This window comes from Calidris pugnax, unplaced genomic scaffold, assembly GCF_001431845.1.
Source record: "Calidris pugnax isolate Ruff unplaced genomic scaffold, ASM143184v1 scaffold252, whole genome shotgun sequence".
Lineage (NCBI taxonomy): Eukaryota > Metazoa > Chordata > Aves > Charadriiformes > Scolopacidae > Calidris > Calidris pugnax.
In genome coordinates, this window is record NW_015091118.1 from 2,340,977 (window position 1) to 2,367,006 (window position 26,030).

Genomic DNA, 26,030 nt, shown 5'->3' on the forward strand with positions numbered 1-26,030 from the left:
GCCTCAATTTCAGCAGTTCGAACAAATGTCGGAAAATGTCTCTGCTGTTGCTTTATGTGCAGTTTATGGTGCAAAATTAGACTGACACTTTGGAAGTTAAAAGTCACCTTGCATTTCAAGTCCCCAGATCACAAAGGAGTCAGGATGACCCTGCTAGGTTGTCTATAGAAAGCAACCACAGGATTCCCTGAGCCATTCTTGTGTCAGGGGAAGTGCTCAAACCAGAAATTCACCCAACTCCACTGATGGAGGCTCCACCACAGCCCTTGACTGATTTAAGGATTTATTACACTCGCTGCTAAACAGCTAGAGCTTATTCGTCCTCTGCATGTTTTCATCACTGAACTTTTAATATCTCTGTTTGCTGGGCTGATGATCAGCTGTTTCCCCTGAAAGTATTTATCAGCCATGACATTATCTATTAAACTTCCGTGGTAAGTTAAATAGATGGGGCTCCTACTTGTTCACTGCAAGGCATATTTGCCAAACCTGTAATTATTCTCCTGAGTGACAGCTTGTTTCCCATTTTAAGCTGCTCCAGGTAACACATCATTTATAGGCAGAAGCCATCTAAGCAAACTATGGCCTCTTAAAAAAAGGTAAATTGAAGTTGCAGAAACCCATATCTCTCCATATTGTCTATTTTGCAGGCAGCAGTTTATTTCCAGTCTTGTGGACTCCTTACAGCCAAGTTTAGAATCTCAGAATCGTTAGAGCTGGAAGAGACCTTTAAAGATCATCTAACTCCAACCCCCTACTGTTGGCAGGGACACCTCCCACTAGAGCAGGTTGCTCAAAGCCCCATCCAGCCTGGCCTTGAACACCTCCAGGGTCGGGGCATCTAAAACTTCTCTGTGCAACCTGTTCCAGTGTCTCACCACCCTCACAGTAAAGAATTTCTTCCTAATATCTCATCTAAATCTCCCCTCTTTCAGTTCAAAACCATTATCATTCATCCTATTGCTACACTCCCTGATAAGGTGTCCCTCTCCATCTCTCCTGTAGGCCCCCTTTAGGTAATGGAAGGCTGCTATAAGGTCTCCCTGAAGCCTTCTTTTCTCCAGGCTGAACAACCTCAACTCTATCAGCCTGTCCTCTCAGCCCCACTCCTCAACTTCCAAGGAACTGGCCAGGATACCAGGAGGTGAAGCTGTGTCACAGCCTGCACCATCACAAAGTGGAGCAGTACCTCCTCACTTCCAAGGTTTACCAACTCCTGCAGTTGCATCCCTTTTGGCCTGCGGGAAGGAAATGCTCTGGCTGGTCTTCAGCCCGTAGCTGCCAAATGTACACGGCCCACAATCCCAAACAAAAGTTGGGAATCCAAATAGGATGTGGCCAACATGACATATCTCCGTCAGGCTGACTGGCATTTCTCTGCACAACTCTTGAAATACAGAAAGAAGCGACATTCACATACCACAGTCAGCCAGAGGCAAACGAGTTCATCTGATGACAGTCACTGGGGGCAACGACAGTGACAGACCGCTCCCAGAACTCTCCCATCCTCACATTAGCTGCCACAGACAAGCAGCCAAAGACAGGCAGACAGGAGAATTTCTGAGAAAGTAATACACAGTGTTATTCAAAAGGCACGTAGCTACCATGATGCGAGGCGTGGTGAATAGCAAGTATTTGTATATTCGTAGTGCCATGAGTGTCAGCAGCAGTTTGATGATAGTCAATTCCTAATGGCTGAAGGACAGTAAAAATACTAATACCTAGTTTTATACCCTTATTCTCAAGATCAAGTGCAACAGATGTTAAAGAAATCCAAGAATCTAGCACATTCATCCAAAGCCATAACTTCAGGAAAATACCTGCCTATTAAGAACTGACACTTCCAAATGCCTAGGATATTCAAAATGCGCTGTATCCATGCAGCGAAACCACAAGCACCCACGGGTGGCAGGACAAGCCTGAAGAAGACAAGCCTACACAAAGAAGACCGTCTTCTGCCCCTTGTGAGAGTTTATGCTGGTGTCAACGTGGCTGCTGATGTATAGAGCAGCTGTCATCCAAGCTGGGTCAAGCTGTGTAGCTGTAGTATCGGCATAGCAGGAAGCTTGCTGCTGGCACTGCACTGCAGCCAGCAACGTCTCACCTTCCAAAATGAAAGCACAGGCGACAATTTCTTCCATCCTTGATTATTTCAAGCAATTTTTAGCTTCAGTTTTATTACTGCAAGTCAAATCAACGCCTGGAAAACCGGTGGCAGGTGACCTACTGAGACGATAGTTACTACGCCCGATAACACAGCAAACACAAACCACACACACACTGCTGGGGGAAAGCAGTATTGCCTCTCCCACCCCAGAAACACTTTCCACAGGGAGAACACTGGTGTAGGAGAAGAAAGAGGAAGAGAGGGAGAAGCGTGAGAGAAAATGTTTGTGCTTGGTTGTGTATTTTAGGCAGAGGCATGTGGGAGAACTGTACATCCTCATCACGTACATGCAGCTGGTGCCAAAGGGTTAAGTCCTTGTGGGACTCCGTTTTGCAGTAACACCAAATGGAAAGGAACGCGTGCCCTGCTCTCTCGCCCCCAGTTCCCTCAGCTAGAACAATCCAATGCACAATATAAACTATTCCAGAAGTTCTTGTTCAAATTCCAGTAAAACACAAGTTCTAAATTTCCAGACTTGGCTTGGTATTTTTCTGCCAGGGGTTTCTAAAAAAGAAAGACAAAACCATGAAGCTATCCTTCCCCTGCCCCTCAATTTGAGCAAAGGAGGGTGAATTAGTTCTTATGAAACTCTGCTACTGAAGTAAAAAGCAGTTTTCCCTTCTAAGTTAAATGGGATATATTTTGAATATGGACAACCGTCCTATTTTTCTGTATTTTATAAATTTCTCTGCACCCTAAAAAAAAAAAACAAAAAACCAAAACAACCAAAAAGGTAAGATTGGGTTCTTGTATATAAAAATACTAACTACTTTGCTCACATATTAACAGAAGATTACTAAAGAAGTCATCTTCTACCCATGAAACCAGGACTCTCTTCCAAGCCAGTCCTATTTACTCACGTGAAGAAGAGCAAAGACCAATCCTGCATTATCCAAGTACTTTGTTGCAGCTGAGTTTCATCTAGCAAAAAATGGTTAATTCCAAGTGTTACAAATCCCCCCCACCCTCACCTCTAATTTTCTACCTTGTATATGTGAAAGGAATATGGCAACAGATCAACATAGAAGATTTAAGTAGGATTAGTGGGAAATTAGCCAATTTAGTCAATGAATTGTCCTATACCCACAATAAGGACTACTGGACTCCTGGACAACCTTGCCTGGTGCTGCTGTAAGAATCTTGGCCTCAGCTGGATGATTCCTAGTTCCTCTCCCCTCGCATCCTCCTTCCCCACCAGTTTAGATCCTGTTAAAGTAAAAAGTTCTTGACAGGAAGTTCAAAACTTAACACAGGTCACTGAAATAAAGAACCAACTACTTCCACAAGTACAAACTCCTCCAGGAGTGGGGTAATTTTTATTGATGATCTGAGATGATCAATTGCAAAGCACAGCAATGACATCCAGAACTGGAACATTTAGTAGCAGCCTGGAATGTAGAATTGATTTTTACTGTCATAAGGGTTTGACACGCAGTTTTTGCACGACACTTAAAGCTTTAAAATTTCCTTTTAATCAGTGTAATTGCCCATTCCCTCCCCCATACACACTTACATTCTAAATTGCAGTGACTTCCTGATTTCTGAGAAGTAAGGCACTACAGTGTCCTTTCAAAGTAGTTACAGATTATCATAGCAGATGCTTCCCTCTGAGATCTGAAGTTCAAGATTGCCCACAGAAGAAAATGCAACTGGGGCCTGAAGACGTGTACCTAGTGATGAATAACTATCAACACTGTCACCAAAACAGCCACTGCACCGTTCCAGGTGACCTACTGTCAGACTCCAGAGGAAGCCTTCAGTGCACAGAGCAGAGCTAGCAGCATTCATCCTCTCAACTAGGGAAACTGTTTGCTCTATTCTGGAAAATTTCATTAAAACTCCCCTGCTCAAGCAAGGGGACTGATTTTAACTGCAGTCCCTAACAAATCAGTATGTTCTTATGGCCAGGGACAAGGCACTGGATGAAGACCTCGGCATTTATAATTTTGGAATAGGAGTTGCAGCCACTGCAATGCTTTCAATTGCACATTCATCAGTGCCACGGCGGATCCTGAAGTAGCCATCTTCTCCCCACGAGGTGCCCCAGCTGTTCTTCACAATCCAGAACTTTTCACCACTTTGGGGGTCTGTACCATAGCCCACCAGCAAGACAGCATGATTGGTCAATTCAAAAGGATTGAATTCATCCTGCAGCCCAGTGTGATGGTAGATCCCCTCTTTATAAAGCATGAAATCATTATAAACCTCAAAGGCAACAGCCATGGGCCCTCGCAGCACAAGCTCAAGTTTCATCAGGGCTTCATTGCAGCCTCCATAGAAACCACCGACGTAGTGGTACTCAGAAGAGTAGTAGTGGTAACAGCTGCGCTTGAAAGTGCATGGAGAGTCTTGGGCTGTGTAAGGGAAGCAGTCCTCTTCCACCACACCAAAGTCTTGGACATACTTTCCAGCAATGAGATATGGGAAGCCACCATCGCAACCTAAACAAAAAAACATATATCTGCTTATTCCCTTGGAGAGTTATTTGAGGTGGGAGACTCCTACTCCAGTCTTTTGGAACACTTTTAGATACAGTATTGAACACAAACTGCAGTGACCCCAGATAGTCCTAACATTCCCATTAGCTATAGCTAGGTTTCTGAAACACAAGACAAAATTCACATCAATGGGAGCTATAACCAGGAACACTAATGTGTGGACCACCTTCTCATCCAACTGCTCCTGACACTCCCCCATCAAGATGAGCAGGTAGTTACATGCCTGTCCTAATACAGGTACTGTCCTTTGGAAAGCTTTAGTCATTGCTTTTGCTTATCTCTCCCTCCCCATATGCTCCTCCTTCCTCTGAAAACGCTTCTGGGAGGATATTTGGTTCCACTCTTTCTAGGCATGCATTAACATTTAGCTATATTTTTAGCCTTACTCCTTAGATATATTCTATATTCCCCGGCTCCCAAGTAGATCTACCTAAAATCCAACAGCATCCTGAGCACGGGGCCCTACAGTAAGGTGGGCTAACAACTCTGGAATATTTTCTGCAGTCTTTCAAAAAACAAACTACTAAAAAGTACAGCCTGCCAGATACTTCATGAAAAAAGCTAAATTGTGGGTGATGAATAAAGCATGGAAGTTTTTAATATACTGTCTCCTTCTGCAGCATTATCATTACTGAAAATTATCTTTGTACACACCCCTGTACTTACCCTGAGAATATTGGCTGCAAGACACAACCTGCTGGGGACTAAAGACTGGTTTCTGAGTGTTGTTTGTGAGGATACGGATTCTTGCTTCCAGCATGCCCATGGAGGCAAACGCGTAACAGCTGCCACACGAGGCTGTGGAGAGGAGGAAAAGGAATCAGGAAGAGCAGTCAGCAACATAAACAAGGCAAGTCACCTACATTTAGGGACAACTAAGTCCACAGAAAGAGTCAAAACCTCCCAGGCAGTGATTAGAAGTTGAATACTGATAGAACAAAAACTTTAAATATACATTTAGCTTTTAAGCACGCAACTAAAAAAACCCGAAACAAATAGTTTTAACAACTTTTAAAGGAACACCAAGCTTATTCAACAATAAGAGACAATATATTGCTTTTCAGTGCTTTCCAGTAGCATCATTTAAGACCTAAAGAACATACGGGGACCACATTAGCAGGGCTGAGAAGGCTCATAACCTACTGCCTCAGACTATAGCCCTTTATGGAGCACATATGCTAAGGGACAATCAACTATTTTAAGTGACTGCTGGCAATATTGTTCTAGATTTTTTCAACCTATCAATGGATTTAACAGTGTAATTTCCAGTGGAAAAAAGATTCCACCTCTAGAGCTACCCCTAAAATAACTGGCTTTTGAGAGTCTAGCAGTATAAATATCAGGTTTGACATAGTGGATTCATCCCAGCTCCCCTTACTTCCCGAAGGCATGTAATTTTCACACTGGCTTTTCAGAGGCACCTTAATTTCCCTTCTGTTTCCTGGCAGAGTTGAGTCTCCTTACTTTCGAATCAAAATTTAGTATTGCTTCTAGTTTTAGGCCTCTTCACTCCCTAGGAGCTTCCCGGAACACATTAAAAGCCTTTAGAAGTGGAATGACAAGCATCACGGAGAAGGACAATTACTTGGATGAGGTCCTATTTTATCTACTGATTGTCACCAAGGTGCCCAATTTCCTTTTGTTTCCTGACAGTGGGAAAGGCAAATATTGCAGAGCTATGAAAAGGAGGGAGGAACAAAACAAAACACTTTCCACTGAACTGTGTAGGTGTATAAAAGCAGAGCTATTACAAAAGCAAGACTTCTTGAAATTGCAGCTTCACTCAGTTCGACGTATTTCTGAAGAGAAGGGGCAAAAATCAGCCTGTACATGAACGCTCTTTGCCCAGCAGGGCAAACGGAAGCAGTGAAAAGTGTCTCCCACTCATTGTACACTCACAGCATCCAAGATGGGCCACACTGCAGAACACTTTGTTGCATTTTGCATGCAAAAACGTGAAAACTACAATTAACATAACCATTTCAGTCTGAAGTCTGTTGGGCTGGTTGCTAAATTTCTTTCCCGCTACCACAGTGGTATTTCTGAGGCTGACAGCATGACAACCACACTGCACCAGCAGAGAGCCAACACAGCTGCAAGAGTAGCTGCTTTTGTAAGACTTCCCTCAAATTCTCTTCCAGAGCCAATTAAAGCTTCAGCCGCATCAGATTCCACTAACTCTACTCTTACATTATGAGCAGTAAAGAGAAGACACAGCACATCCAGTGAAGAATCAGTTGACCCCACTTTTCACCTACTTTGATCTGCAAAAACAGCTTGCAGAAAGCAGTCAGCAAGAAATTGGAACTGCACTCTACTGCTAACAAAATCTGTAGGTTTTGCTCTTCTCCTCCCTGTAGTTGGTAACAAGCAGGACAACTGCACTTGCATGAAGCCTGCCATGTCTCAAGGTACTCTAGAGAGAATGCACATTTCCCTTTTAATGCTTGTCCACTTCAGATGTATTTTTTTTCCTCCTTCGGTAAAGAGCTGTGACTCCACAAGCATGCGAGGTGTGGGAAGCCAGGATCTTGTAATTCAGACAATTCTCTCTGCATGTCCCAGACAACTTGCATCTTACTGCTTGCAGCCTTCTCCCCCAGGGCATTTTCTAATTAGCTATCCAATAATCTTAATGATATACAACTAAGACTTTCTAATACCATAATTTTAAGGAAGCATTGATATCCAGTGCCTCAGAAAATCATGCAAGCTACCACATGCAAGACTTAATTTGTATGTCAGTATTATTTTGCACAAGATCATCTTTTGGAGATTTTGCTTTGTGTCTTTTTTTTTATTTTTTGAAAGCTTGAAAGCTAAAATTCTTATTAAATGGAGCAGAATGCATATTTCACAGACATTTAACATACTCAGCATGGATTCTCAGATTACAGGAAATGTGGAGGCAGCTTTATTATTGGAAGCAACAGACTAGTTCTCATTTAGAGCAACTCTAAAGCAATATAATGGAGAATAGGCAAGTTTGGAACCGAGCATCCAACTGTTTAGAAGGTAAACAAGCCCTTGGGATATTCACGGTTCACATCAGAGAAAGTAAAGAACTGACACCTACACAGGACTGTATTATCTCCTGTTGCCATCTTTCAGTGATGCCATGTGTCAGATTATGAGCTAGAACTCCCACAAGCTTCTGGGGTGTAACAAAAAGAGTGTGGCCAGCAGGTCAAGGGAGGTCATCCTCCCCATCTACTCTGCCCTGGTGAGGACACATCTGCAGCACTGTGTCCAGTCCTGGGCCCCCCAGTTCAAGAAAGACAGGGAACTACTGGAGAGAGTCGAGCAGAAGGCTACATAGATGATCAAGGGAATGAACCACCTCTCTTATGAGGAAAAGCTGAGACACCAGGGTCTGTTTAGCCTGAAGAAGACTGAAAGGGAATTTCATCAATGCTTATCAATATCTAAAGGGCAAGTGTCAAGAGGATGGGGCCAGGCTTCTCAGTGGTGCCTGGTGACAGGAAAAGGGGCAATGGACACAAGCTGGAACACAGGAAATTACATCTCAACATGAGGAAAACCTCCTTACTTTGAGGGTGCCAGAGCACTGGAACAGGGTGCCCAGGGAAGTGGTGGAGTCTCCTTCTCTGGAGACATTCAAAACCCACCTGGATGCATTCCAGTCCAGCCTGCTCTGGGTGAACTGGCTTTGGCAGGGGGGTTGGACAGGATGATCTCCAAATGTCCCTTCCAACCCCTACAATTCTGTGATTCTTCTGCTACCAGGAGTCCAGTTTGGCATAAAAACTAAGCCATAAATGAGGGACCAGTGATTTATGTGATCCCCTCCCCACCATGTTAATGTTATGTTCCCTTCCCCTCAAAGTTACAACCAGACAGTTACCAGCAGATGCAAATTTATTTGGAAGGGAAGGGAAGGGAAACTTAACTGAGTCCACTCCTGGCCTCCAATATGTAACTATCCAACTCATATCTCGCACTACAGTGCTATAAAAGCAGTCCCTATAAAATAAACATATACCAGAATAGTGTCCTTTTAAGTCTACTTTGAGCTAAATACTGCCTATTCACAGGGGCAGAAAAAAAAAATAATTTTTTCAAGTGTACTATATTTACCAGTGCCCACACTTTTCATAGCGACTGACACCTCTTCTTGCAACTAGCCATTTAAGTAACTCCTAAAGTTATCAGAGTGATAAGATTTGGAGTTAGGATAAACAGTTCTCATGGGTTTATTCATTAAAGCTGCATGATAATTTTCCATCCGCAGCAATGAGGAAAAGAATTAAATGTACATCAGTTCTGTCAGCATGCAGAAAACCATGACTGAGCCTGTTTGGACAAAACTTGACAGCTGTCTTTATGCAGGGCACTGTGGTTAATTGGCTTTCATTCCAGCAAGAGACACTGCTGTTTGGATAAGCCAGTACCACCTTCTATTTTGGCACAGTCTTGTCAGCCAGGACTCCACCCGGTTTCCACAGGTTATTCATAGTAAAGGTGCAATCTGTCAACTGCAAGACACTAGACAAAACCTTCTTGTTAATAGCAAATTACAAAGTACATCAAAGGAGCTCTTCAGCATTTCTTTCAGAGTTTTGTGCTTTTTTTACCTTGATTCCTAACGGGGCTGACGTAGTTGACACCATTCACATTTCTCCAGTCCCAGGATTCTGGCAAGCCTGAAACTTTTTTGAGTAACTCAGGTGTTAGAGGTGCAGTCTTTGGTCTGAAGAAAAGAAAAATATTTCTGAGTAACATATCACACTCTAGGCAAGGAAACAATCACGTAACACTCAGCTGTTGTCTTCTGGCTCCTACTAGTTGTATTTACTTCACGCTAAGCAATTTGAAATAGTCTCCATCTAAGCTGAGTGGGTGTCAATCTCAGGAGATTAGTTTCAGGAGGAAGCAAGACCTACTCAAATCCCTCCCTGAGGGAACTGTATTGTGAACAAGCCAGTGAGGTCAAATACTTTTGAACGAATGTGAAGTGTTGAGGTAACTCTCAGTCACTGTATCAATGCAGCTCTGCAACAGCTATTTTATTCCTCTGCAATCATGAGGTGTGTAGAATATCTGACTGTAGAAGGCACCTCACTTTGGTAGCATGCACCAACAGCAACTACAGACTGTTTAATTGCAGACACAGAGATGGCTTCCATCAACACTTCAATAACTGCAGTCCCACTTGCCACTGGAGCAAGTTTTTGCTGTGACTGTCAAAGAACTAGTGAATGTTGCTTGCCCTCATCTGCCACTTGCAGCCAAGCAATGCTCATATATCAGCATGTCAAGAGCTTCCTGCATTCAGCTGAGCAGAAGGCTACATAGATGATCAAGGGAATGAACCACCTCTCTTATGAGGAAAAGCTGAGACACCGGGGTCTGTTTAGGCTGAAGAAGACTGAAAGGGAATTTCATCAATGCTTATCAATATCTAAAGGGCAAGTGTCAAGAGGATGGGGCCAGGCTTCTCAGTGGTGCCTGGTGACAGGAAAAGGGGCAATGGACACAAGCTGGAACACAGGAAATTACATCTCAACATGAGGAAAACCTCCTTACTTTGAGGGTGCCAGAGCACTGGAACAGGGTGCCCAGGGAAGTGGTGGAGTCTCCTTCTCTGGAGACATTCAAAACCCACCTGGATGCATTCCAGTCCAGCCTGCTCTGGGTGAACTGGCTTTGGCAGGGGGGTTGGACAGGATGATCTCCAAATGTCCCTTCCAACCCCTACAATTCTGTGATTCTTCTGCTACCAGGAGTCCAGTTTGGCATAAAAACTAAGCCATAAATGAGGGACCAGTGATTTATGTGATCCCCTCCCCACCATGTTAATGTTATGTTCCCTTCCCCTCAAAGTTACAACCAGACAGTTACCAGCAGATGCAAATTTATTTGGAAGGGAAGGGAAGGGAAACTTAACTGAGTCCACTCCTGGCCTCCAATATGTAACTATCCAACTCATATCTCGCACTACAGTGCTATAAAAGCAGTCCCTATAAAATAAACATATACCAGAATAGTGTCCTTTTAAGTCTACTTTGAGCTAAATACTGCCTATTCACAGGGGCAGAAAAAAAAAATAATTTTTTCAAGTGTACTATATTTACCAGTGCCCACACTTTTCATAGCGACTGACACCTCTTCTTGCAACTAGCCATTTAAGTAACTCCTAAAGTTATCAGAGTGATAAGATTTGGAGTTAGGATAAACAGTTCTCATGGGTTTATTCATTAAAGCTGCATGATAATTTTCCATCCGCAGCAATGAGGAAAAGAATTAAATGTACATCAGTTCTGTCAGCATGCAGAAAACCATGACTGAGCCTGTTTGGACAAAACTTGACAGCTGTCTTTATGCAGGGCACTGTGGTTAATTGGCTTTCATTCCAGCAAGAGACACTGCTGTTTGGATAAGCCAGTACCACCTTCTATTTTGGCACAGTCTTGTCAGCCAGGACTCCACCCGGTTTCCACAGGTTATTCATAGTAAAGGTGCAATCTGTCAACTGCAAGACACTAGACAAAACCTTCTTGTTAATAGCAAATTACAAAGTACATCAAAGGAGCTCTTCAGCATTTCTTTCAGAGTTTTGTGCTTTTTTTACCTTGATTCCTAACGGGGCTGACGTAGTTGACACCATTCACATTTCTCCAGTCCCAGGATTCTGGCAAGCCTGAAACTTTTTTGAGTAACTCAGGTGTTAGAGGTGCAGTCTTTGGTCTGAAGAAAAGAAAAATATTTCTGAGTAACATATCACACTCTAGGCAAGGAAACAATCACGTAACACTCAGCTGTTGTCTTCTGGCTCCTACTAGTTGTATTTACTTCACGCTAAGCAATTTGAAATAGTCTCCATCTAAGCTGAGTGGGTGTCAATCTCAGGAGATTAGTTTCAGGAGGAAGCAAGACCTACTCAAATCCCTCCCTGAGGGAACTGTATTGTGAACAAGCCAGTGAGGTCAAATACTTTTGAACGAATGTGAAGTGTTGAGGTAACTCTCAGTCACTGTATCAATGCAGCTCTGCAACAGCTATTTTATTCCTCTGCAATCATGAGGTGTGTAGAATATCTGACTGTAGAAGGCACCTCACTTTGGTAGCATGCACCAACAGCAACTACAGACTGTTTAATTGCAGACACAGAGATGGCTTCCATCAACACTTCAATAACTGCAGTCCCACTTGCCACTGGAGCAAGTTTTTGCTGTGACTGTCAAAGAACTAGTGAATGTTGCTTGCCCTCATCTGCCACTTGCAGCCAAGCAATGCTCATATATCAGCATGTCAAGAGCTTCCTGCATTCAGCTGTCACGTAACCTAATGCTTGTCCCATAAGCCATGCCATCAAGTGCTGTTCACAAACACGAGGCACTGGGGTCTCTTCTGAAAGCATGAAAGGGTCAACAAAATACTGTCACGGCAACACATGGTGCAACAGAGCTTCCAAACAGGTTACTATATTTAAGCCCATCTACAAGGTGACTTCTGTCTATAGGATGAAAGCATGATAATCTGCATGATACTCCCTTCTGAGGCAAATCAGAAGTTTTATTGCATAGTAGGACTTCATTCTACAAACATACAATTGCCACAGTTTGGGAAAGTAAGTAGCATTCCTACCTACAGCAGTATCAGAGTGAAAAAAGCAAAAATACAAAGAAGATAGAACAGCTGTAAAGGGAATCTACAGATCAAAGAACTCTAGTTTCTCAAATTAATTTAGAGGACCATGTGTCCATCCCCATTACCACTCGCTGCCATGTGATCTGCAAGACTCTGAAGGCACTCTCAGAGCTACTTCATGATTCTTCCCTGAGACACTCTACCTCCTGTTAGAGGACCCTGGTTGCAGGCACAGCAAATTATCAAAGTAACCTGTCCCTCAGATAATCTCTACTAGTCATGTTTAATAGCAGAATGAGGTTCACTGCTTTTTAACTCCAATTATGAAGTAGAGAAACCAGAAAGGTGGTCAAGCAGCAAACTCCTGACTATGGCAAGCACCTGATGGGTAATGCAGGAAAGCGAGATGACAGCTGAGACTGTCCCCACATCTTCCCTGCCCATATGAATTCAGCAGCAAGTTACTGGGCAAGATTAAAGGGTAGATGACCCTATCTGTTTCAACTGCTTGAGACAACAGATGCTCAGAATAATCATTCAAATGAAGAAATATGTTGGCATTCCATGAAAATGAACTAGAAGGCCTTGAAAGGCCTCAGGAAGAAATTTTTTACTATGAGGGTGGTGAGACACTGGAACAGGTTGCCCAGGGAAGTTGTGGCTGCCCCATCCCTGGAAGTGTTCAAGGCCAGGCTGGATGGGGCCTTGAGCAACCTGCTCTAGTGGGAGGTGTCCCTGCCCATGGCAGGGGGGTTGGAACTTGATCTTTTGAGGTCCCTTCTAACCCTTACGATTCTACGAAACTTGATTAAACATCCAAACTATGAGCCAAAACACAGCTAGGAAGAGCCAGGATAAATACAGATTCTTTGCAGCAGTGGGGTTTATGGCTAAACAAAAGGCCTTAGTACCTTGGAGCTCTGGAATAGAGACCCCCAGCTCTTCTAGTTAGTTCTTCCAGGGCAAAGTACTCATACTCCTTGTATCTTGTTGCTCTCCAGGACTTCTGGTGAGCATTGATAGCATTTACAAAGTCAAAGTTGTGCACGTAACGTCTGCTTGAAAGCCTGCAAACAAAAGCAACAAAACAAATCAGTAAGAAAAGGACTGGGATTGAAAAGTAAAGGTGTTCTCTAAACTGAATATGGAAAACACTAACTCTGAAAGTGTCTTCTGGTAGATACTGATAAAGAAACATGCAACTATATGATCAAGGCAAGGTTTCTGAACTTTGAGATTAACTAGGACAATCATCATCTTTAGACATGCCAGTTTTGTAATTTGGCTTCATCACAGACTGAAGGAGAAACTGTGTGAGGTAACAGGTACACTCTCCTCCATTTTTGTGCATCCAGGTTTATTTCCTGGTATTAACTTTCCCCCCAGTAACAGAATTGGTCCATATGGTTTTTCCTGAAACCTGAGCATGGGCATCAAACGTTTCCTTCCAGTGAAAGGTCACTTAGTTGTTGCTTACCTTCCCCTGGGCTTCTGGAGAGGTAGCTCGTTTACGTGAACATCTGAGGCAGATGAAGAAATCTTCTTTCCGGTGAAACAAGCCCAGTTGTGGCCAAGTACATCATGAACCCATCCTGGCAGAGTCTCATTACAGTAGCTGGTTACATTCTGGCCTTCCTTTTTGTACTGTAATGTGAAGAGATAATGCTTGTGTTGGGTAGATGCATTTGTTAGCACAGCAGTTGTCCCTACCCACCCACCTGCTTCTTGCTTGTGTTTCAGGGGAAATGGCCAAATAAACCAGCATCGTGTTTGATTTCAAAACAAAGCAGCATCAAAAAAAAAGTGAAGAAGATGAAAGACAGTGGTCTTTATCATGTTGGTAGAGGAAGACTAACAGGTTGTGACTTACACTTTTAGCAACAAGGCATGCATTAGTATCAGCATCAACTAACAGGTGCTAATTGTTTGGGTTCAACAGTCACTTTTCTAGGCAAAATGTAGAAGACCTCTTAGTACTTGTCCTTCTCTTCAAGGCCCTGTGGCTTCTTGCACCAAATGTGACCAAATTAACCCGTGACTGCTGCAAAAGTCTGAGATGCTAAGACTCACAGCAAATTTCTCACCCAGTAATTTCTCAGGGAGAACTGTACTACAGCATTTCTGTTGTAGAAGTCAGAACCCAAGGTAAGACTTCCTACAACTGTTTTAAGTTTGAGCTGTAGTGGAAGAGTATCATGAAACAATTTCACCTGAACTATCAATCTGAGACAGCAAGAAATGTTTATCCATTGAGAGCAACTCATTTGAAGCTGGTGAAGGGAGAGCTACCAAAGCCTCAAGTCCCAAGCCCTAATACTTCCTTATTCAGCCACACAAGCCACTCCTTTTACCACAGGAGTAATAAGTTAATCAATTCAGTAAAATCTGTCTTCATACAGAAGTTAGCACTAACACTTTTGCCCAGCTGCTTAAATTTCCTGGATTAGAAATTCTTTGACAGCAGAATGTCCCAGGGAAGGGTAAAAAAAAAATTTAAAAAAAAATCTTTACTCATCTCTTAAGTCTGTTTTGTATTAAGCTACACAGGAGCCTGAACACCCCATGCAACAAAAGCTTTACCTTGACTCTTCTAATCACACAAATCACTTACACAGAATCCAGGTTTCCTATTCCAAAAATACTTTATTAAATTCCCTCCCATTTGAGTTGCACATGTACAATGGTACAATGATTTTGTAGCTATGTTTCAACAAAATGCTTGCTCAGCCTCTTCATACTGAAGAAGACAGTGTCTTACAGTGATGGAAATGCCACAACGAGGAAAATAATGTAAATAAAGAGACTAGGAAGTTTGTGACTATGTCAAGGCTTTGTGGGGAATCTGAAGGAGAATACATAGTTAAATAGTTAAGTCTATCAGAGGGATAAAATTAAAGGTTAATCCCCTGACTGTTTTAGAACAATGGGAATTTGCTTTGCCCCCAGTTCAGAGGTTGCAGACCCTTGCCTGCCTAGCAAGGCAAGCATGTTTGCTGACCCAAGCAGGACTTGGGCTGAGCTGTTACCTTGGTCTATTCATCCAATCTGACTGTGCAAGATTGTGCAACATGGGAAATAACTACACTTGGCCAAACACTAAGGGCAAGGTCCAGACACGACTTTTGAGAAACACCCTCTTCAAACAGCATTGCTAGAAATCCAGACACTACCAAAAGCAACAAGTTATTGACTTTGTACCACTAAATTACTTCAAGAGCACTTTAGTTGGCTCTACATGACAGTGTAAATTAATACCTACCTGTCTTTTCTATCTAAAAGCTGCCACAGATTAAAACAAGACCAAGAACAACCATTCATGATAAATATAGGCCTTCAATCTGAATACCTGAAGAATGCTCAAGGAAGAGGCCTGCTTCCTGCAACAATCAGATGCAGATCCTGCCTAGCATGGAGTTATACTGAATCAAAACAAGTGGAACAGATGTAGGGCTTCTCTTCACAGAAAAAAAGGCAATGAGTTATCTGTTAACGAACAAATTAAAACAACTTGCCTTTTTTTTTTTCTCCTTCTAGAAATCTCTCTCCTCTTTCTGGAGATTAAGTTTATTGCCTTTTTATTTTTATTTTTTCTTAAGATATTGATAGATAACCAGAATAGTATTCACACCGTTTGTGCAAGTGCAAGTGAATTTAGCGAGTTTCTTACTTTGTTCTTTCACTTCAAATATGTCAGCAGAACTAGGAAGAGATGAGGGGACAGTCAGTGACAATGCTTCAAGACAAACAAGAGACAACAGCCGATTTCAGACAGTCTGCACAGAAGCCTAAAATTAAGTCAAGTCCTCCAAAATTAGTTCAAGTCCTCCGTAGCTACCTCTTTGTAGATTGGCAGACTGTAAGCTACTACTGAACTGGCTTTAAACAGGGGACATGGAGACTTTGAGACCATAGCCCATCTGGATAAAGGGAACTTGAATTAGCCATTTTCTACTTGGAAAATTAACATATATGCATACAGTCCCAGTTAGCCTTTCCCCCTTACCTCTGACTTTTGAGAGCCACCGATATAGACAAATGGCAGACAAACCTTTAAAAAAAGCCCAATACTCATGCTTAATTTCTATAAGCTAGTTAAATTCCCATGTTAGAAGAACTACAACAGGATAGCATGTCAGTGCCATGACAATGACACCCACAGCTTATTAGCAGAAGGTACACTGACATTTCATTGCTAAAACCACATGCAGCATTCCTTATTGCGGCCTGAGAAAGGCCGACAGATAAGACGTAGAAAATCTGACTGTACTAGTTTTAGAGGACCTACTATGAGTATGTTTGCCCAAGTAACAGTCATACAGGAGCATAACTTCAGCTTTACCACTTCATCATGGAACAACTGCATGAACAACCACCACTGACTCAGTTGGATGCCAATTACAATGCCAGCATCAATTGAAGCTGCCGGCACAGTACCCAGCACATCTGTGAAACTTATCACAGAATCACATCCTTCATGGAGGACAACAGCCACACAGCTGTGACCACCAGCTACTGTTGCACAACTGCTGCATGCATTTCCTCTGCAGACTTAAGAAGATGTTTTTCATTTTTAAGTTAATACAAGACCACTGTAGCCATGCCATGTGGTAATTTCATCAGCCAATACTCACATCTGCAGCATTGAGTAAACTCCATCCAGTGGCCTGACCAGTCTGGAACAACTGAAGTGCCAAGAAAGGCACCCGAACTATATTCACAGCTCAAATTCTGAGGTTTGAAAACATTAAGCTTTAGTTCTATTTCAAATGTATATTTTTCTCAAGTCTGACAACCCGCATAACTTTGCCTAATGCCAGAATTTAGCCAAGCAACTCCAACATTAAGAGGCTTCACATATCTGAATTTTGAGGCTTACTATTAGACACCTGAACCTACGTAAGCTTTTTGGTACAGTACACTTTTAATAAAGTCTTTCCTGTGTTGGGCATCATGACTTAAGCTACTTGTGTGCTCAATCCTAGTCCTGGTAAAAAAAGTAAAATGAATGTAATTGTTTAAAGCTTTCTTTACATTTTTAATCTCCCTAAGGGGAAAGCAAGAAAGGATGGAGACCTTATTGGACACAGCATTTTAACAGGGATCCAGCAGTGGTACATACGCAGGCTGCCATCTCATCCTTTTTCACATCTATTGTCCTCAATTTAAGCAATCTTCAGGCAATAACTCAACTCCAGTTCCAAGAGGCAAGACTACTCGATACCTTAAACTTGGTGGAAAGAATTACCACTCATTTGTCATCAAGTTTAAAAGTGTGCCTATGCATTTTAATATGGGAAGCACATACTTAATGAGAACAGGACTGCAGACTTGCTGATGTCCTACTGTACAAAAATACAGAAGACCATTATCAGAACAAATGACTGCATCTTGCTACCCAATAGAAAATGCAAGCAAATATCAGTTACAAATGCGTCTTCTTTCCTCTAGGGAACATTCTGCAATTACAGATTTATGCTTTCAGATCTACACTTCAGGGAAGCAGAAGTTGCACACTGCAAGTTAAATAATCCAAACTAAGATAGGTTAAAAATTAACTTTCAATTGATTTGCAGAATGATTGAACGGCATTAGCAACTCCAACACTTGTATTTTAGCAACATGGAATAAAATGCATTCGAATTTCTTTTTTTAATATTCTGAAACTTAAACATTAACAACTGTCACTTGTCTAGGCTAATTATTTCAGAATGGAAGTCCTTGGTTTTAACCAAATATGGGGGCATTGGGGAAGAGAAGAAAAGATGTGACAAAGATGTCACCAAGTCAATCTGGAAAAGATTAGTAACTTAATTACTGGGGTCCCAGGGGTCAGTACTAGGTCCAGTTCTCTTCAATATTTTCATCAATGACTTGGATGAAGGGATGGAATGTACCCTCAGCAAGTTTGCTGATGATACAAAACTGGGAGGGGTGGTTGACACACCAGAAGGCTGTGCCGCCACACAGCGAGACCTGGACTGTCTGGAGAGTTGGGCAAAGAGGAACCAAATGAAATTTAACAAAGGCAAGTGTAGGGTGCTGCACCTGCAGAGCAATAACCCCATGCACGAGTACAGGTTGGGGGCTGACCTGCTGGAGAGCAGCTCTGAGGAAAGTCCTGGGAGTCCTGGTGGACAACAGGACGACCATGAGCCAGCATAGGCTATGAAGGCCAAATGCATCCTGGGGTGCATCAGGTAGAGTGTGACCAGCAGGTCGAGGAAGGATATCCTCCCCCTCTACTCTGCCCTGGTGAGGCCTCATCTGAGTACTGTGTCCAGTTCTGGGCTCCCCCATTCAAGAAGGACAGGGAACTGCTGGAAAGGGTACTGCAGAGGGCTACAAAGATGAGGGGCCTGGAGCATTTTTCTTATGAGGAGAGGCTGACAGACTTGGGTCTTTTTAGTCTGGAGAAGAGAAGGCTGAGGGGAAATCTGATCAACACCTATAAATACTGAAAAGATGGGTGTCAAGAGGAGGGTGCCAGTCTTTTTTCAGTGGTGCCTAGTGACAGGACAAGAGGAAATGGGCACAAACTTGTACATAGGAAGTTCCATCTAAACATGAGGAGGAACTTCTTCACTTTGAGGTTGGCAGAGCCCTGGAAGAGGCTGCCCAGGGAGGTGGTGGAGTCTCCTTCTCTGGAGACATTCAAAACCCACCTGGACACTTTCCTGTGCAACCTGCTCTGGGTGGACCTGCTCTGGCAGGGGGGTTGGAATAGATGATCTCCAGAGGTCCCTTCCAACCCTATATCATTCTGTGATTCCTGGAATATTCTATAATGTATGTCTTTCTTTTTGCTAAAGTAGTGCTAATGTTTTAATATGAAAAAATGCCAGACTTCTGGGTTTTGCTAGAGGATTTCTCAGAAGTAGCACCACTTAGCTTAAGGGACACAGAGTGAGATTCTTATGAGACTCTCCCTTCCAAGTAGTAGTCTTAATGTTAAATTAATATTACAAAGATAGCAAATAATTGGAACAAGTAAGCCTCAATTTTCATTTCAACCTCACTCTAGCTTTTTATGTTATGCTGTTCTTATTTCTTTTGCTATCCCCGGGGGGGGGGCGGGGAGGGGAGGGAATAAATCTTTAAAACCTTTTATCTTGCATAGCCCTACAGAATCCTTATATCATCCAGCAGAAGCAGATGCTCAAGCTTCTGCCAAGAGTCCATACACTAACTTCACATCCAAGTTCAGTACAGGGATGTTTCAGCAGCACACATTAAATAAGAGCGAGCATCCCCATAAAACAAGCAAGTTATTTTGTGCTGCAAGGAAACACCAGGCAGAGAAACTGCAACTAGTGAGCAGCAGAATGCAGAATGCTGCGTTTAACTTGGCAGGCCTTGAGGGACAAGTCTACATACAACAATAGTTACAAATAAAACATGGCTAGAGCTGCTCTACTTAAGCTAGTGAAACAAACTGAGGAAAAAAAAAAATACATTGACAAGCTCACCCAGGCCACTCCTTTAGTGTGGAAAGTCATTTCCTCACATTCCCCAGGTGAAAGAACAAATAACTTGTAACAGCAGTTATGAAAATTTTACTACCCCTCTGTTTAGTAAGCCACAGGAACAAAAGGCTATTAAAAACTCACTGAAAAAATGCACCATCAAACAGTCTGTGTCTATACCCACACAGTACTGTAACTCTGATAAAGCCACGACTTGGACAAGCCCAAAGCATCTTTGTTAGTAATTAACAGCATCATTCTTTAACATTAAAGAAAAATACACTGCAAGTTCAATTAGCACCAGTTACACTTGAAGTTAACACATGAAGGCCAGTATTGGCTTAAATACTGCTGTTTTGTCTCGCAAGTCCATCCTCTGTTCAATGCGGAATATGAGGAAAGTGTTTAGGCATCATAGTAGGTAAATCAGGATGCTTTATCTGTCCTGTCACCATGATGGTGTTTTAGCCACATAATTTTTTTAAGTGCAACATAAACCAAACTTGAAATATATGAGTGGCCTTTAAGCAATGAATACTTTCCTGACAAGCCCAAACCCACAGCCATGGGAAGAAATGTGTAAGGTTTTCTGTGTAATGGCTGCTCCACCACCACAAACTGCTCCATGAACCAAGAAGTTACTCCACAATCAAGCAGTAACTCCAGAACGGTGATCACATTGCAAGGTTATTTCAGAATGAAACTAAGTAATTTTACCAAATAGTAAAAATAATAGCTAATTACTCTGCATTAAACATGCTAGTTCAGCCCCTTCTTGCTGTAAAGCAAGAGAATGCCAGCAAAGACAATTCTTCCCTTCCACAAATTCCAAAGGGACTTTGTTTAATGACTTTCCACATTCTCAATAGCAATCAAGGCTAAGCAATATTCTAATAGATTACTTTTATATTTTCCTCTTGCTGCATTTCCAGAGAGGACAGCCCTCACCACCTAGCATTCTAGTTTACCCTATTTTACTCCAAGGGCTTCTAGGTTATGGCCAACACTAAGCAAATGAAGTCTGCTGTTTACAGTACTCCTACCATTTGCACCTGAAAGTATTTTAAACAATAGGCAATCGTTCTTCAAAAACCTCTGAAGCATGCATTCAGTGGAATATATTACTTATCCCCTAGAAGCTTTACAGTAGAAGATGATGGAATAGCTCCTAAAAGAGCATTAGCCACATTTGATAGAAGCGGCCACATTTTTAATTCATACCAGGCCTGGATATTTTGTATCTCTATTTCCTATGTAATGCAATATTTATTGAATTAAAAGTAAACAGTATATATGTCACAAGGTCAAGCAGCTCCTAAGGAAACACCTCTTCCCACTGAGTCCCCACTGACAATTGTGAAATAACAGTTTTGCAGATAGACAATATTGCAAGTTGTTGCTCAACAAAGCCTACTAGTTGTTTGCAGAAAAAAAAAAAAAAAGCATTTACTAAGTGCTGTGGTATTTCCTTGTGCTTCTCAGCCATTATACTTGCATCTTGGTAATCTGTTGTTTCCTTTACAGCAGCAAAATTATAGAGAGGGTAACCAAATTGGGCTTTAATCCTCTCAACAATATTTAAAGAAAGCTTTTAATTTAAGCATGTCTTGCTGATGGATTCCCCACTACTGAACAATAAACCAAACAAGCTTGCTATTTCACAATACCAAAAACAACTGCAAAACTAACAATTAATCTATTTGCCTACAAAGGGCTAAGATGAATTATTCATGACCATGAAATGCAAGCTATTGTGCATTGCTAGTGCTCAGGTGTATATTCAAATCACTTTGTTCTGAGCAGCAAGTTGGATCAGATGACCTCCAGAAGTTCCCTCCAGCCTAAATTATTCTATAACACAGTTTTTGGTACATTAAGAGCACTCCTGTAAATCGATGCATTTATATTTTCATAAATATGCTTATCAGCCATCTGACTTGGCACTCATCTTCCAGTGATGTATTTCACAAGGTATAGATAGCAGCAGTAAAGCCTTCAGGTGACACTGAACTGTCTTCAAGTTGGTATTCCATTTACATTCCAGAACAGGCCACTAACTGTTTCCATTATTAAATTCCTCACATTCAAATATTAGTTTGATAATCAACACTTGTTTGAACCGCTCACCATACTGGCTTGTAAAGAAACCCTGCATTTCAGTGTAAAATATCAGGCTAAGGATTCTCAGACCACTAGTTCCACTATATTTCCCCTCAGACAAGTCCACCAATGGCTGCTGAATTCCACCTGCCAGAGATGATACCGCAGGCCAGAGTTCACAGATAATTCTGTAACATTTAGTGCTCCACTGTCCTCAGGGAGGCAGCAATTCCTGCCACTTTTGAGGCAGGCCCTCCCATTGTAGGGAAGCTCCCAGAGGTGTCCCTGCTGAGAAGTTTCAGAATAATTCTGCCCAGTTAGAGTACCCTTCAGGATCTGTAGTTTTGCTGTATCACCTGCCAAACTGATGATGACTGTACATCACGGCAATTTACTGTTACTACCTTATGGAGACAAGAGAATGTTCATCAGGTATTTCTCTCTCACACTTTGGTTTTGCTCAAGAACCTGCCTAATGCAGAAGCATTCTTGTTTAAAGATTTACAGTTGTAAGAGTGCACTAGTTTTGGCAGATAGTCCATTTTATTTATAGTAGCTCACATATTGCCACATTTTGGATTGTGCTAACAGTGTTAATAACACAGTGATGTTTTCGCTTTTGCTGAGCACAGCTTACAGGGAATCTTCTCCTCAGACAGCCCTGCCAGTGAGAAGGCTGGGGGTGCACAAGAAACTGGGAGGGGACACATCTGGGACAGCTGACCAAAGGGATATTCCACACAATACAACATCATGCTCAACAATAAAAGCTGGCAAAAGAAGGCGAAAAGGGGAACATTCAGAATTACAGCATCTGCATTCCTAGCAGTTATGTATGATGAAGCTCTGCTTGTCTGGAAATTGCTGAACACCTGCCTGCTGGTAGCAAGTGATGAAGGAATTCCTTATTTTGCTTTACCTATTGAAGTATCTTTATCTCAACCGTCCAATTTTTTTTAACTTTTACCCTTCCATTTCTCTCCCCCATCTCACTACAGGGGTGGGCAGCTTAGTGCTGTTTAGCTGCCTACAGGGGTTAACCTACTACAAAGAGCATGTAAACAACTCCACCATTAGTTCTGCATAACCTACACGCCCTTTAATTTAAGTGATCTCCAATCAGCATGGAAGAAGGCACAGTTAAATCAGAGCCTCACACATCATTTCTATTCAGTAAGGATTACAGCTCTCCTGGAGGAGCGGATCACTCACTTTTGTTAACATCTGAAAACAGATTTGAAAATAGCTGCTATGAAATAAGCCATCTACAATGGCTCCCAGAAAGACAATTTAAAGCAAAAGTCGCTTCTTCACCCTCCTTACTGCTACCCAAGGTTCAGAGATTTTATGCTTGGACAAGGCCAGAGGGTTTACTATCGGCTCATCTGAAGCCAGGTACAAGATCATGTTTCCTGAAACAAACAAGAAACGTGTTCCCTGCTCCTGCCCAGGGCTGCACTCTCCAACTGAGCAGTCTTGCTGCACAAAATATCTGTCTCCCAGGTAATAAAGTCATCCTGCAGAGATTGCTTCAAGTCACCTCCCCGATTCGTAATGCCACTCATCAGGACAGCAGCAGAGCACTCCTTAGCAAGTGGGTCTTCTCCTGTCTACTCCCTACCAGCACTTTCAGCTTAATCTGAAGTTAGTAATGGGGACAGCAGACAACAGTATTACTCCAAAAGAACAATTATAGGCAGCAGAAAGGTTTCTTAGGTATTAAAGTAGTACTCTGGCATAAAATTTAAAGATCCCAGAAAACCTCCATCAAGGAGCACAGATGGCCTTTCTAAAGTTTTCACGCATTTGAGAACATATTTAAGGAAAGATAAAAGCAATGATGTTTGCTATTTCACTTGGGTACATGGTGTCATGAAGAAAACTGAAAAAATACAAATTTCCAGGCTACCAGCAGGGTTAGCTTCATGAAGACTTTAAATTACTTTAAGCATGCCTGGAAGCAAAAGCCGCAGCATCTGTACCAGATTTTTCAGATAATGCCCCATGTGGAACATAAAAACCTCTTCCCTCCCTCTGCTCCCTACCCAGCCACTGATAACTGTTTCCTTACCTTAAAAAAAAAAAAAAAATTCTGGTAATCCAGGCAAACCTTAGTGCAAAAGATAACGAGGTGTCCCAACTGCCCCATTATGGCACTCAAGGACTAACAAGAAGCAAGCACAGCTACAGGCGATTTTAGCAACAGTCAGTGCTGCAGAACACACCAAGTTAACTCACCTTAAAAAATGCAAACCATTTGTAGTCATTTATGACAATTTCAAAGCCTTGGTTGTAAATCAAAGTGAAGAAACCATAGTTGCCCAGACTATCCTGAGCCACATCTAATTTCTGAAGATTCACAAGCACCTTTCTCTCCACAGGTCCTGCAAGGAATACAAACATTATTGCATGATTATTGCATGGAAGGGATAAAAATAAGAATTAGTACAAAGAATGTTGCAACATTTATTTTACTCCAACAGGTGCTAAAATACACTTGTTAAATACAGTCTTCTGCAAAAAGGCATCAAGCAAACACACTTCAGGGACTTCATTTATAGAATCACCAAATAGTTTGGATTAGAAGGGACTTTTAAAGACCATCTAGTCCAAATCCCTGCAACAAGCAGGGGCATCTTCAACTAGATCAGGTTGCTCAGAGCCTTGTCCAACCTGACTCCGAATGTTTCCAGGCATGTACCACCTCTCTAGGCAACCTCTGACAGTGTTTCACCACCCTCATTGTAAAAAATTTCTTCCATGTATCTAGTCTAAATCTACCTTCCTTTAGTTCAAAGCCACTATCCCTTGTCCTGTCGCAACAGGCCCTACTAAAAAGTTTGGCCTCATCTTTCTCCTAAGCTCCCTTTATGTACTGAAAGCCCACAATAGGGTCTCCCTGGAGCCTTCTCTTCCCCAGGCTGAAGAAGCCCAACTCTCTCGGCCTGACTTACCTGTCAGTGGGTCTACCTGCTCCTTTTTACCACTGCTAGACAGTATTTGCACATTTAATTAGCTGCAGCCCCAAACTGCTGTTACTGGGAAATGTCAGCGTATTTAAACATGACTTGCTAGGCAGCTACAGAGAACTCTGATGCTGTGTCACACAGGCACTGTGCTATAGTTATAAGTCTTCCCCTAAAAGCCCTGGGGTGAGGTTACCAGCCACCCTATGCCCCACATGCACCAGCGCTTCAACTCCACCACCCACCTCCCCCCCACTGCTCCTAACACCACCTGCCTCACCCCACCAAAAAGCAGACGACCCCAAAAAACACATTTTTTTTTTAAAGAACACTGGCATTCAATAATCAACTAATAACTCCCCGCTACTATTATCCCCACAAGGGAAGGGTATTTCTACTCCTGATGCTCTCAGGCCCCCTTAGGCATGGAGTGCCTGCGGACGGTGGCTTCCCGGGGCCTGGCCTGGGGACACCAAGCAGCAGAAGCCACTTTGCTGCCGGGAAGAGCCACATCCCGGCCAGGCTGAGCTGCGAGGGCAGGGAGCCGTGGGCTGCGAGGGAGGAAGAAGCAGCAAACCGGCATGAGCTGGTGGTACTCATGATGAGGCCTAGCTGAGTTCAAATCGAAACAAACAGTAAGACAAAAATAAAATACAACCAAAACTTAAGGGGAAGATTAACAGTGCTGCCCGCAGCGGTCACCCAGAGCCAGACAAACGCCGGCGTTCCACACTGCTATAGTAAGACAAAAATAAAATACAACGAAAAACTTAAGTGGAAGATTAACAGCGCTGCCCGCAGCGGGTCACCCAGAGCCAGACAAACGCCAGCGTTCCACTGCTTAATTCAAATTAACCTTTTTCTGCCTGAAGCCCCCCGCAGGGACCCCCGCAGGGAAGCCGGCAGGGGGTGCGGGGACCCGCTATAACCGAGCCGGGGCCCCGCTTCCCCGCCGCCCGCCTCGGTTTTAGGCCCTCACGGCGCGGAGCGGGCGCTCCCCTCCCGCCCCGCTCCCCCCTCAGCCTCACTGGGACCCCCCAACGCCCGACCCCAGGGAAGGGGAACCGGGTCCGGGTCGGCGCCGCCGTCTCACCCGCCTGGGAGCAGTTTCCGTGGCGGCCGCCGCCCCGCCAGACGCTGAGCTCCCAGGCGCCCAGCAGGTCAGCGAAGGAGCAGTTGGCCGGCGTGTCGGCCCGCACCGCCGCGGGCAGCGCCGCCAGCAGCA

General features: G+C 43.0%; 1 protein-coding gene across 1 annotated transcript; it reads right to left on the reverse strand.

Annotated features, from left to right (window-relative positions):
* Nucleotides 1-3,449: 3,449 nt before the first annotated feature.
* Nucleotides 3,450-24,320, reverse strand: CTSC (cathepsin C). Its single transcript, XM_014958356.1, is given in 6 exon segments — nucleotides 3,450-4,608; nucleotides 5,332-5,463; nucleotides 11,258-11,373; nucleotides 13,188-13,343; nucleotides 13,754-13,920; nucleotides 24,078-24,320. Coding segments are annotated over 6 exon segments (1,302 nt in total). The 5' UTR covers nucleotides 24,306-24,320; the 3' UTR covers nucleotides 3,450-4,105.
* Between the last annotated feature and the right edge of the window lie 1,710 nt (nucleotides 24,321-26,030).